Source organism: Leptopilina heterotoma, unplaced genomic scaffold, assembly GCF_015476425.1.
Source record: "Leptopilina heterotoma isolate Lh14 unplaced genomic scaffold, ASM1547642v1 Lhet_97, whole genome shotgun sequence".
Classification (NCBI taxonomy): Eukaryota; Metazoa; Arthropoda; class Insecta; order Hymenoptera; family Figitidae; genus Leptopilina; species Leptopilina heterotoma.
In genome coordinates this window covers 964,585-978,421 of record NW_025111203.1, presented here as the reverse complement: position 1 = coordinate 978,421, position 13,837 = coordinate 964,585, and the positions used below count along the sequence as shown (strand labels likewise).

At 23.2% G+C, this 13,837-nt stretch overlaps 2 protein-coding genes across 3 annotated transcripts; one reads left to right on the top strand and one right to left on the bottom strand.

The window, feature by feature from the left end:
* The first annotated feature begins 1,043 nt into the window (after positions 1-1,043).
* On the top strand, positions 1,044-8,482 carry LOC122512321 (borealin). 2 transcript variants are annotated; one of them, XM_043628085.1, is made up of 2 exons: positions 1,044-1,247; positions 6,943-8,482. In XM_043628085.1, the coding sequence occupies exon 2, from the start codon at positions 6,999-7,001 to the stop codon at positions 7,866-7,868; it is 870 nt and encodes a 289-aa protein (XP_043484020.1). In that variant the 5' UTR covers positions 1,044-1,247; positions 6,943-6,998; the 3' UTR covers positions 7,869-8,482. The 2 variants fall into 2 exon arrangements, with proteins under 2 accessions (XP_043484020.1, XP_043484021.1); XM_043628086.1 differs by lacking the exon at positions 1,044-1,247 and adding an exon at positions 1,295-1,468.
* On the bottom strand, positions 7,978-13,745 carry LOC122512320 (something about silencing protein 10). The gene is made up of 4 exons (XM_043628084.1): positions 13,557-13,745; positions 11,362-11,915; positions 10,730-11,289; positions 7,978-8,345 (listed from the first exon to the last, which is right to left on the bottom strand). Exons 2-4 carry the CDS (start codon positions 11,903-11,905, stop codon positions 8,256-8,258), a joined length of 1,194 nt encoding a protein of 397 aa, XP_043484019.1. The 5' UTR covers positions 11,906-11,915; positions 13,557-13,745; the 3' UTR covers positions 7,978-8,255.
* Between the last annotated feature and the right edge of the window lie 92 nt (positions 13,746-13,837).

Below are 13,837 nucleotides of genomic sequence, written 5' to 3'. Positions count from 1 at the left end.
AAGGGAAATTTACATTGGAGTAAGAGAGACAGATACACAGTTTGTCTCTCTTACTCCAATATAGATTTTCCATTTTGGACAATTTTTTACAGAAGGTGTAAATGCTCCTTTACATTCTTCCATTTCCCCGAAAGCGTTGGACCAAAAATATGTCTCTATCCTTTTCTAACTCATGTTTAGGAAGCAATTACAACTTCGGTAAAAAATTCCAGGACGGAAAATTTTTCATTGGAGTAAGAGAGACTGGCTCTTAATCTGTCTCTACTTTTTTGATTTTACGCTTTACATGAGTTTACTTTGAATCGGACGAAACAAATACATTTGTAAGCTGTTGTGAAAACACCTTTACAGATTGATTTAAAGGGCTAAGCACAACTGCTTCACGAACGCAATGCATGAGTTAGAGAAGGACAGAGGCATAACTTTGTCTCATTCTACATTTTTTTACTTTTTTCAAAAAACAAAGACAAACTTATGCCTGTGTCATAGGAAAGAGAAAGACAAAAATGTTTTTTTCAAAAGTCTTGTGACCGAACCCTTAAATATTTCTCGGTAAATATTTTCTGTATAAGGTAGTCCAAGTTGGGTGGGGGAAATTCAATATGGCTGACATCAGCTGATTTACCGGAGGACAAACAATGCATTGAATTCAATGGGACAAATCAGTTTTTTAACCATAACTTTTTAAATATTCATTTTTGAACCATAGTGTAATGGAAAATTATTCTTTATTTATCGAAATCTATTTTTTAAAACAATAAAATTAAATTTTTTGGTTTTATTGTTTTAAAAAATAGATTTCGATAAATAAAGAATAATTTTCCATTACACTATGGTTCAAAAATGAATATTTAAAAAGTTATGGTTAAAAAACTGATTTGTCCCATTGAATTCAATGCATTGTTTGTCCTCCGGTAAATCAGCTGATGTCAGCCATATTGCATTTCCCCCACCCAACTTGGACTACCTTATCGAATCGACAGAGTTATGAATGCACCCTTAAACTGAAAACATTCAACTCGCAAATCACCAACCAACAAAGCATGTAAACCCAGCTTTAGTGTTTAGTGTACCGGTGCTCAGCAGGCTGTATTTCAAAATAAAAAATTCGTTATAATTTTTAGGATTTCCTAAGCGAGATATACAAAGTTTTTATATTTACTTTTCGTCATTTAATCATACGAGTAAAAAGGGAATTATTTTGTTTGATTGGCAGTTCTTATACTTTCTTTTTTTCCATCAGTTTTGTAAGTATTACTTCATATAAACCATTATCCCTCCAAAACAGTGACAGTTTCTCTAGTGGCTTGTCAAATAGTGAAAATAGTTTACTTTCATTAATTATAAAAGTTTAAGTTCATCAACATTGTAGTTATTAATATAAATTATTATCCATTTTTTTCTAGTATCGTCGAAATTGATATTAATAAAAAAGAGTATTTAACAGTTAACAACAAGTTTTTAAGAGGTAATCATACAGCCAAAGTTCAGCATTTAAGTTAGGCATTTTATAATATTATTTAGTATTTATCAAAATTTCATGTGTTTAAATTATATTATTTTGGTGGCACAATTCAATGATTTTTAGAATTACTCATTTTTGCTTGAAAAATTAGATACAAAAGCAAATTTGAAAAGTTAAGTTTTAAGGTTAAATATTTTCTTTACTAAAATAATATTATAAAATCCACTATTTTAGGTTTTAGAAGAAATTTCTTTCAAATTAAAATATTTCTATTCATGAAAAACTGTTTTTTCAGTTTATACATAATATAACCTCCGAAATATCTGTAAAATTTAATTAAATTATTTAAATCGACTGAAATGTCCATTATCGTTTGATAAATAAAAAGTAGAATATTCAAGCTTTCGTTTGATATAAATTTTATTAAAATCGGCGGTAACGTGTTTTAAGATTTTTCAAAGTTTAACTTTTAAACTCATTTTTCTATTTAAATTAAATTTAAAAAAAATTTTTTTTTATTAGAAAGTTCAGAAATCGTTAATATAAAAAATAATTTGGTTCCACTAAAAGGAAGAAAAATTCTTTTAAAAGTTGTCTTACTTTGACAATTGTTTGCGAAGGGGATTGTTTTGAAATGGAATGCCTCAAATACTTATATTTCAAAGAGGAATCATAAAATTTAGACATTTAAATAATTTAATTAAATAATTAGAATATTATTATTAACACAAATTTTGCACTCGATAATTAATTTTAAAAAAGTAGCTTCCAAACTAAAAAAGTAGTTATCGAAAAATTAAACTTGACGACCAAAAAAACTTGTTTCAGACACAAAAACTGACAAAAATTCCATTCAATATTTTTTATTTTCCTGAAAAAAAAATATTTACTTTTTCCTTATCCTCATAATAAATAAATTGAATTCCTGCAACGAATTTTATTATTCATGAAAGAATTTAAATATTTATAAAAATAATTTCATTCTTGCGAAGAATTTTATTAAAATATTTGAAAATAATTGAATTCCTGTGAGAAATTTTAATATTTTTGTAAATAATAATAATTAATTTTTTCGAAGAATTGAAATTAAATTTTAAAAAATTTTAGAAATAATTGAAATTTTCCTAAAAATTTGATTAAAATTTTTAAATTAATTGAATTTCAGCAAAAAAACATTTCTATTTAAAAAGTTAATTGAAATTTTGACAAAAATTTTGACAAAAATTTTAAAAATAATTGAATTTGGGCGAAAAATATTAGTACTTTTAAAAATAATTTAATTCTTGTGATGAATATTGTTTTGTATGAAAATAATTGAACTTTGCAAAAAATTTTAATAAAATTCCTAAAAATAATTGAATTTCTAGCAAGAATTTTGTTATTTATCAAGACAATTGAATTCTTTCGAAGAAATGCGTTAGAATTATTGAAATAATTAATAATATAAATATATTTAGAAAAAATTCAATGAATTTCAACAGAATTGAAATTAAAATTTTTCAAAAATATTTGTTTCACAGAATTATTATTACAGTAGAATCCGCTTATAATGACATTGAAGGGGCAAAGTAATTTCGCCATACTAAGCGGTAGTCACAATAAACGGATAATATAAAATTCTATAGTAAAACAATCACGTAAGACATTTCAAATTTAATATGTATTCACACCTGTCATTCATAAAATAATGAAAACTTATTATAAAAAATCACTAATTGATTTCCGAATTCGCTTCGATTTTAGAACATTTGAATTGATTTGAATTAAAATCAGGGTTGCCACAGGTCAGGGAAATCAGGGAAAGTAAAATTGGTCAGGGAAGTCAGGGAAAAGTCAGGGATTTTTACTAAAAGTACTGGAAAAAATTGAATTTTTAAAATTCATGAGAAAACTCTGAATTTTTTTCCTTTTTGCCTCGTAAATTATGAAATTACCTCGAATTTTAATACAAAACCTTCAATTTTTTCAATTTCTGACAATCATTTCTTTTTAAATAACTTAATTTTTCAAAAACTATATCATAAAATTATGACTTACAAATTATTTTATAAATAATTTTTACAATTTTCATAAATACTAGATTGATAGAAGAATTTCAGTTAAAAATACTAAAAAAATTGGATTTTGGAAAAGTTACAAATGATTACAGAAATTCAATTATTTTCAAAAGTTACAAAAATTCTTCGCAAAATTTCAATTGAGGCCTTGGATCCAATAACTCGCCCGACGCTCGGAGACTCGCGCTAATGCCAGTCGGGTAGCAGTGAGTGGCCCAGAGGCGCTCACTGCTCACTGACTGGCAGTTGCGCGTTCCTCCGAGCGTCGGGCGAGTTATTGGATCCAAGGCCTCAATTATGTTCAAAAATTAAAAAAAAATTTTCGTCAAAATTTCAATTATCTTTATAAATAATAAAATTCTTCATCGAAATTCAATTATTTTTAAAAATTTTAATAAAATTCTTGTCAAAATTCTACAGGAATTCAATTATTCAATATTTAATAAATTTCTTTGAAATAATTCAATTATTTTCATAAGTAATAAAATTTTCACAGGAATTTAATTATTTAAAATACAAAATTTCATAAAATTTTTCGAAAAATATAAATTATATAAAAAGATTTTTATAAAATATTTTCATGAATTCAATTATTTTTATAAATAATAAAATTCTTCACCGAAATTCAATTACTTTTATAAACTTGAATAAAATTCGTTGGAAGAATTACATTATTTTCAAAATAATAAAATTCTTCGCAGAAATTCAATTATTTATTTATTTTATTTATTTAGAGAACATAACGGGACAAGCCCATTCGTACATGAGTACTCCTAAAACTAAAGTTAACATAATTTGTTTCAAAATCTAGGTTGCCACTCAATAAGTACACATTTTAGTTCAATTATGTTCAAAAATTAAAAAATAAATATTATCAAAATTTCAATTATCTTTATAAATAATAAAATTCATCGAAATTCAATTATATTTAAGAATTTTAATAAAATTCTTGTCAAAATTTCGTAGGAATTAAATTATTCAATTTTTAATAAATCAATTCAAAATAATTTCATTATTTTCATAAGTAATAACATTTTCACAGGAATTCAATTAGTTAAAATACAAAAATTCATAAAATTTTTCGAAAATTATCAATTATTTAAAAATATTTTTATAAAATTCGTCGCAAGAATTTAATTATTTAAAAAAAATTTAACATAGTTCTTTTTAAGAATTCAATTATTTTTATAAATAATAAAATTCTTCACCGAAATTCAATTATTTTTATAAACTTGAATAAAATTCGTTGTAAGAATTCAATTATTTATATATAAATAATAAAATTTTTCTCCGACATTCAATTATTTTATGAAAATTTTAATTATTTATTTAATTATTATTTTTATGAATTATTTTTTATACAATATTTTAATCAAATTCCTCGATAAATGAAATTATTCTTAAAAATTTTATTAAAATTTGTCAAACGAATTCAATTATTTAAAATTTTATTCATAAAATTCTTTATGAGAATTCAATTTTAATAAACATTCAATTATTCAATAAATTATTTATTTTTTAATTTAAATAATTGCATTTTTTTAGAATTTTCTAATAAAAGTTGATTTAAAAATGAATAAACGAATAATCGATTTATTATTATTTATAAAAATAATTGAATTATTGCAACTAATTTTGTTACATTTTTTAAATAATTGAATTTTTTTGTGAAATTGTACTTCTTGTAAAAGTAATTGAATTCTTGCGAAGGATTTTTTCAGGATTTTTGTAAATAATTAACTTATTTTAAAAAATTTTATGGCAATTTAAATTATTACAAAACATGAAGAAGACGATCACTCCGAGTCGAAGACTTATAAGTTGTTGAATTTCAAAAAGGTTTAAATTTGAATATTTTGAAGAATTTTAATTCCTACAGAAAAATAATAATGATTAAATATTTATTTAAGAAAGAAGTTATTGATGTTTTTAAATAATTTTACAATTAAAGAAGTTTGTAAATAAAAAAATGTAATAGAAAATTTTTTTTTTGTATCTAATAATTTTTAGAGTGAATCAGAATATTCTTTAGGGTCAGGGAAAAAGTGAATTTTTTTTTTGGAAATCAAGGAAAAGTCAGGGGAAAATAAAATTAAATATTTGTGGCAACCCTGTATAAATGAATTCTCAACATTGTTTTTATTCTTGAAAATCATGGAAATAGTGGAATGTCCAACACCAAATTCTTTTGCAAGTGATGAGTTAGATTCTCCATTTTCCAATTTGAATTTTAAAACTCTTTTCAAAATTGAATTATTTCTAAAAATTTATATTTGTATCATCTGTAAGATTCAATTACTTTTAGAGTTTTTAACTAAAATTTATTCTTCTATAAATTAATTATTTATAACTAAGTAGAAAAACTACGGAATTTTCGTTGCAATTGTTACTTTAAAAGATATTTGCTTTTTGAAATTCAATAAAAATTCTTTATTTTTTAAAAAATATAATTTTTCAAACATTTTTTCTTTAAATTTAATTAATTGAACAACTCGTATTTGAAAATAATTGAATTCCTGTGAAAAATTCTAATATTTTTGTAAATAATGAATTCTTCCAAAAAATTTAAAAAAAACATTTTTTTAAATAATTGATTTTTTCGAAATATAATAAATATTATGAAAATATTATTTTAAATAATTTAATTTTTCTTTTAATTAGTTTAAGATAGTATTAAAAATGATTGAAATTCTTCGTTGAGTTTTATTCTTTATGAAAATAATTGAATTCTTGCTTAGAATTTTATCAAAAAAAATTTTTTTTTAAATTGAATTTCTATGAAAAATGTTATTATTGGTGAAAGTAATTGAATTATTTCGAAGAATTGTATAAAAATGTTGTTAAATAATTGATTTAATTGTTTTACGAAATTTTCTGAAAATAATTGAATGAATCGTTTTAAAGAATTTGATTATAATTTTTTAGAATAGTTTTTAATTTCTAGTGATTCAAAATTTAGTCATATGTCATATCGCTTCTATAGAATTTTTTAAATTTCGAATCGAAATAAAAAATTTAAATTATGTTTGCAAATTGCATAAACAGATAAATTTTTGTAGATATTTCAAATTTTTTTCCTGAAAATTAATATTTATTTCTCTAGAAAATTTTATTAATAAAAGAATTTCAATTTTTGCTACTATTTATGAGATAAAAATAATAAAGAATTGTCTTAATATTAAAGCTATTTTCTATCAAAGAATCCAAAAGTAAGAAATCTGTAGTCCGTTCAATCTTAAATAAAAAATATCAAAAAAAAGTAAGAAGAAAATTTGACTACAGCTATTTTTCACACTATGAAAATCGTAATAAGTTGTATTTTATAAACCAAAATAAAATATGTTAAAGAAAAGTCGAAGAAATCAAGCTGCATAAAATATATTTTTAAATAATTAAAAAAATGTTCTTTATCTGTTTCAGATTGAAAATACGAGAACAATTTCACATTGGGTTCGCTTTTTCCAACATAGAGCAAAATGCCCCGTACAAGACCAGTTCGAAAAATGAAGCAATCTCAAGATTCCTCAGATCAGATAGACGTATTAATAAAAGATTTCGAGAGGCAAGGCAATTTATTAAGAACCAAAATTGAAAGAGAAATGGAAATGAGGATAAAAGGACTGGAAACAAATACAACCTTTGCTTTGTCACGTCTACCATCAGATATTAAAAAGCTAACATTAGGCGAAATTTTGTCTCTTGATATTAAGGATAAGGATAATGATAAGGATAAGGATATGGATGTATCGTCTGATAACGTGGATAAATCATTTGTCTCTCCACCACCAACGAACATGAAATTTAAGAAACAAGACAAAAGGACGACTGTTGCATCGGATGATGGATACGTGACGGAAGGAGCATCAAGACAATCGCGAGCTACAGTCACCGGCAATTCGAAATTACGCTTGCGAAGCTCATCGCGATCTAGAAAAACGAAATTAATGAATTCAGTACAAAAGAGTGTCACAAAGCCAACGAAGAATTACATTAATCAATCTAAAGTAAGCACAAGTAAATACAAAACACCGGCCCCATTAAAACTGTCAGCCAATGAATTTGGACCAGTAACGCCAAAAGTGAAACCCAACACTCCAATGAGTATATTGCGACGCCCTCGAGAGGGAGAAATGGTACTCAGCATGCAAGGCAGTCCTTTGTTAGTGTCGACTGATGTTCAAGAACGCTCTGCCAATGTCAATGTTCCTCTCAACAATGGCGATATTATTTCACTTTTACCAAAAGACGGCCTGCGACTTTCGAATATTCCCTCTCTCGATGCCGAGACAAAACGACAATTGCAAACTCTTAAGGGACACATTGAAAAGTTTATTAATTCAAAATAATTTAAAACCTTTGTCTTGTTGACAATTTATAGTCAATCCCTTCAAGTGAAGAGGTTTGAAAACCTCTTTGAAGGTTATTTCAAGTAATGAGTCTAATAAATATGCTATATTTTTTGTCAACAGTATTTTTAATATTACAATATAAGAAACTGCTATTTTTTATATACACGATTACAATTAAATTTTAATGTTCTTTTTTTATACATCCGATTGAAGAATCAAAATATAATAAACATTGAAAGCAAAATTTAGAAATTAAATTAATATTAGAATATAGTTAGAATTAAGAGTGTGAGAAGAATTTTAGTTAAAACTAAATTAAACTGCATGTTGTGCCTGTTGAAAGTTATTCACAAATTCAATTTTGTAATTTTCTTAAATCAGCATTCACTTTAATGACACACTCTTTTTAACACCAGTTTTGATGCCGGACATTTCGCCTCCATATCGTTTAAGTTCTCTTCTAACTTCTCGAACCTGTAAAATTAATTGAACAATGAAAGACCAATAAATATTATTTTATTAGGTCGTTTATTAGAAAGTACCAATTTATGAGTGTAATTAAGTGTATGAATTGTGTGTGAAATATATAAAATAATAATTATTATACGCAATATATTATATTATTTTATATCTATTTTTCAAAGGTTATTAGTTTAACTAATTTTAACTTTTCTTTCTTTCTTTCTTGTCTAAAAAGTTAAATGCCATTTTTATTTATCAACTATTTTTATTGAACGAAAATTGATCAAACGAACAGCTATAAATTTTGAAAATAATTCCTTTTTGAATGACTTACTTCTTGAAAAATTATCACTTATAAATTATTTAATCAGGGCGTCCAGCGATTCTTTAAAAAAAATTCAAGGTTTTCAAGGTCCAAAATATTCATAAATAACTTTAAATACAATTTATTGATAAAATATTAGAAATATAAGGAACATCGATTTAAGAAACATTATTTCAAAATTATTTTTAAATAATTGAATTTTTTTGGGGATTTCTATTAAAATAATTGATATACAAATTATTGAATTAAGAAAAATTTTTGAAAATAATTGAATTACTGCCATTGAATGCCAAGTTATAAAATCTTTTGTTTAATAATTAAATTCTTTCGGGAAATTTTATTAAAATAGTAAAATATTGAATATTGAAAACCATCGAAGTAAGAAAATTTTTTGAAAATAATTGAAATTTTGCCATGATTTTTATTAAAATTTTTGAAAATATTTGAATTCTTGTGATGAATATTATTATTTATGAAAATAATTGAATTTTATTAAAATTACTCAAAATAATTGAATTTTGTCGAAGAATTTTTGTATTTATTTATAAAGATAATTAAAATGTTGAACACAATTCTTTTTAGATTTTTTTTAAATAATTTAATTTCAGCGAAGAATTTAAATGTTTCAAAATTAATTGAATTTTAAAAAAGTTGCGTTTACAATTTTCATAAATAGATGAACTTCAAAAGGTTTTAATTTGAAATTTTATAAAATTTCAATTTTTAATCAGTTTAATTAGAAATTTTTAAAAATAGATTTTTAAATAATTTGAATAATTCAACTTCTTCTGAAATTAGTTAAATTTTTTTAATATAATTATATTTAATCATTAAAACTAATGGATTTATAGACAAATTTTAGTTAAAACAAGTAAAAAAACCTTAAATTGTGCGAGAAGTTACAAATGATTATATAAATTCAATTATTTTCAAAAATTTTAATAAAATTCTTGGTAAAATTTCAATTATTTTTAAAATCTAGGGGAGGATGGTCCCATATCGATTTCATGCCAAGCACTACAAAAAAAATAAAAATGAAAATAAAAAAAAATAATAAATAAATAAAAATAAAAAATAAATAAATAAATAATAAAAAAATAAAAAAAAGGTTGGTTTTGTACCACCCTTTTTGAAAAAGTCGAAATATTCATAACATTTGTTTTTTGAGAATTTTAACTCATCAGATTTAAAAAAAAAGATCTTTGCTTTTTGTGCCCAGAATTTCAAATTTTTCCAAAAAAATAAATTTTGGCACAAATGGAGCACATTTCAGCACAATATTTCTTCTTTTTTAATTATTTAAAAAAAAAAAATGAATTAAAATTGTATTTCAAATAATTGATTTTTTCGAGAAATTGAAATTAAATTTGTAAGAATAATTACATTTTTTGAGCAATTTCTGTAAAATTGTATTAAAAATAATTGAAATCCTGCGATGAATTTTATTATTTTTGAAAATTAATTGAATAGTTGCTAAGAATTTTATTAAAATCTTCAAAAATAATTGAATTCCTGAGAAGAATTTTATTGTTAATGAAAATAATTAAATTATTGCGAAAAATTTTATTGAAATGTTTAAAAAGAATTTGAAATTCTTCGATAAGTTTTATTGTTTATGAAAATAATTGAATTCTTGCTTAGAATTTTATCAAAATTTTTTTTAAAAATTGAACTCTATGAAAAATGTTATTATTAATGAAAATAATTAAATTATTGTGAAGTATTGTATAAAAATTTTGTTAAATAATTGATTTTTCGACATTTTTTTGAAAATGTTATTCTAAATTAATTGAATTTCTGTGGAAATTTTATTATTTAAATACGAAAATAATTGAACTTTGGATGAATTTTATCAATTTTTTTTTAAATAATTGAATTATTTTGAGAAATTTTATTAGATATTGAAAATAATTGAATTTCGAATATTTTTTGAAAAATAGTAGGTTTTAGTAGATGAGTGCGAAGCCTGTCAATGTTATGCAAGATTTAAATCATTTTCTTGATATAGTTAAAAATGCAGTCGAAGTCTCCCCTCAAAAAAAGTATTACTGAATTTATAAAAAATACTTACGGCTCCTTTTCTACGAATCATAGCTTTTCGATATTTATTTCTGTGCTTCACTCTTGGATTACGCTGTTCTTTACTACGATGTGGAGTAAGACCTTTATTTTTCGCAATTTGGTAAGTTATCATTCTCCTTTCGTTATTATTTTCAAAATTATTTTCTGTAACTGCTTCTGCAATTTCCGTATCGCTTTTCTCTTTCTCCGACAAGTCATCATTCAAATTGTCATTCAATGTCACAAATTTATCTTCAGTTTCAAAGGTTTTAGATTTTTCATTTTTAGATCGTTCCAACAATTTTTCTGAATTTTCCAAAACTTGCTCTTGAATCGAATTCATTTGATTTAATAATTGTCGATATTGTGCTAATCTTTTGATCACTGGATGAGAATTGAAAAATAATCGTTTCGACTTTAATGTTAAGTAAAACATGATGTTAATAGAATAGTGTAAAGCTGTTTGATACTTTTTCTGCATAAACTGAAAGACTGCATTATCTGAATAATTATCTGTTTTCATCATTTTCAAATAAGGAGTTAAGGTGGACTTTATTTCCGTCAATTGATCTGAAAAATAAAAGTAAAATTTATTAACTCAATAAATAATTAATATTATTTCATTTTTAGGATTTTTTTTACCTTTAATATCTTGGAGTAATACTAAAAATTCAGGACTTTCCTTCTCCAATAGTTCCAATTTTTGTCGTTTACTCAATTTGCTAATGTCTGTTTTAATAACGTTCGTTGTATCCTGTTTAGATTCAGTTTTCTCTTCGGCAATTGGAGTTAGAGAAAAATCAACATCGTCTAATTCTTTGGCTATTCGTTTCTGAATAATTTTCGCCTCTTCTTCCTCAATTTTTGCTTGCTTCTCATCTTTTTCGGTTAGTGTTGCATAGTCGGTGTCGATATATTCCGAAAAATAATAAGCTTTCTTCTTTTTACCCCAGGCTCGAGAATTTGGAATGTCCTCATCATAATCCATTGATTCTTGTTGATTTTCGTCAACATCGTCATCGTCGTCGTCGTCATTATCATCGCTTCCGAAAGCGAGTACCTCTGTTACTGTTTCAGTTGGTTTTCTGTTGAATGCAACTTTCTCTGATGAACTATCATCAGACATTTCAATATCGTCCATATCTCTATCGTCGTCGTCATCAACATCACGATTATAGCGAATCATTTTTCACTGCCTAAAAAAATTAGCAATAAATATAAATCAATTACAATATTTAAATTTCTAGAGAGCAAATGTGTAATTTCATTTCAATTTTCAATTTCATTTCTAAATTAAATTATTCGAACACTTGAATAATTTTGCTAAATAAATATTTAAATACTTCTTATTTGTTTTTTCTCTGTAAATAAAATTTAAAAAATTTCGATTCGAAACCTTCTGAAAAATAATTTCTCAAAATTACAACTATAATTCTTCAAAACTTAAATTATTTTCTACAATTTTTAACTAAACTTCACCTTCAAATAAATTATTTTTTATGATTTTCCAAAAGTTTTTCGAAAATTCAATTATTTAAATACCAGAATTAAACTTTTTACAATAATTGTAACTGTTCATGTTTTTTTAAAGTTATTAAGATATAATATTTTCAGAAAATTATTCTTCTAAAAATATTTTTAATTAATTTTTGAAAGTTAATAGTTTTTTAATTTTATATTATTTTAAAATTCCCCAACAATTGAAATTTGGTAAAATTTTTGAAAAAGAATTGTAACTTAACTTTAAATAATTGTAAATAACTTCTTTTTAAAATAATTGAATATTTTAATAAAAAAAATTTTTTTTTAAATATTATAAAAGTAATCAAAATTTTGAAGAATTGTAGTTATAAATATGAACATAATTTATCAAAATTTTAAGAAGTTTAAAAAAATAAATTTTCAATAATTCTAATTTTTTTTGTTCGAAGATAATTGAATCTTAAAAAATTATGATAAATCAATTCTAAGAATTAGTTTCTTAAAAATATTGTAGTGTAATTTTTCGAAAATAATTGAATTTCTTAAAAGAATGTTTGTATAATTTAAAAAAAAAACTAATTAATTTTTTCAAGAATTTTAATTAAAAAAGAACAAGTTTATTTTCTCAAAAATTTTTAAAATAATTTTAAGTTTTTTTTGTATGTATTTGAATAGTTGAAAATATGTAATTAAAAATATTGAAAAGACTATTAAAATTTTTCGAAAATTGTTATGAAATACTTGAAAAAAATCAATTATTTTTATGTAATTAAATTTGACAAAATTTCAATTATTCAAAATCTTTTTAATTAAATTGTACATTTCGAAAATTTAATTAGAAAAATTCAAAAATAAATTTTGAAAGATTTGTCTACATAATTATTTTTCATACTATAAAAATCAAAATAAATTACATTTTTTAGAATAAAAATGTGGTATTTTATTGCAATATTTAATTTATTTGGAAAAAAAAGTTGAAAAAGTCTCAATTTTTGAAAATAAGTCGTAAAAGTCGCAAAAGTCGAAAAAATCACTTTTTTTGAAAATAGTCGAAAAAGTCATAATATTCGAGGCCTAATAATAAGTTTAACTTTGATTTTCATTTCGATATTAAATTTAAAAGAAAAATAAAAGTTGAAATGAAAGTTACCTTATTAAATATATTTTTTATTACATACATTTTTTAAAAATACTATAAAAACAAATGAATCATGAATTTTGAAAAGGGCTTAACTCTGAAAACAATAAGAGTCATTTTTACATAACATTGTATAGTGAAAATGACTCTTACGGTCTTCAGAGTTGAGCCCTTTTCGAAATTCACGATTCAAATGAAACATTAATTTAGCACTTACCTGCAAATAACTTTTTTTTAATTTAAGATACTTTTATAAGCAATAAACTGTCTAATTTTTAGACAACAGTACTTAAGGAATAGATTATCTTTCAAATTAAAATTAAATAATTTAATTTTTTAGTGAAAATAATGACAACTTCTGGTCACAACACGTGTATTATGTGTAGGTTAGGGCTTAGGATGCGTGCAGCGTGTTTACATGCTTAAGGTCAATGCACAATAAATACGTGAAAGCGAAACTCGTTTTTGAATGAAATGCATGAGATAGAAAAAGACATA

What these genes read in the sequence shown, in the direction of transcription:
- LOC122512320 (XM_043628084.1), bottom strand. Translation starts at nt 11,905, where the DNA reads ATGATTCGCTATAATCGTGATGTTGATGACGACGACGATAGAGATATG. An exon ending in ATTACTCCAAGATATTAAAG is followed by an intron (nt 11,290 to 11,361) that starts GTAAAAAAAATC and finishes TTTATTTTTCAG; the next exon opens with ATCAATTGACGGAAATAAAG. An exon ending in TGATTCGTAGAAAAGGAGCC is followed by an intron (nt 8,346 to 10,729) that starts GTAAGTATTTTT and finishes TTAATTTTACAG; the next exon opens with GTTCGAGAAGTTAGAAGAGA.
- LOC122512321 (XM_043628085.1), top strand. Translation starts at nt 6,999, where the DNA reads ATGCCCCGTACAAGACCAGTTCGAAAAATGAAGCAATCTCAAGATTCC.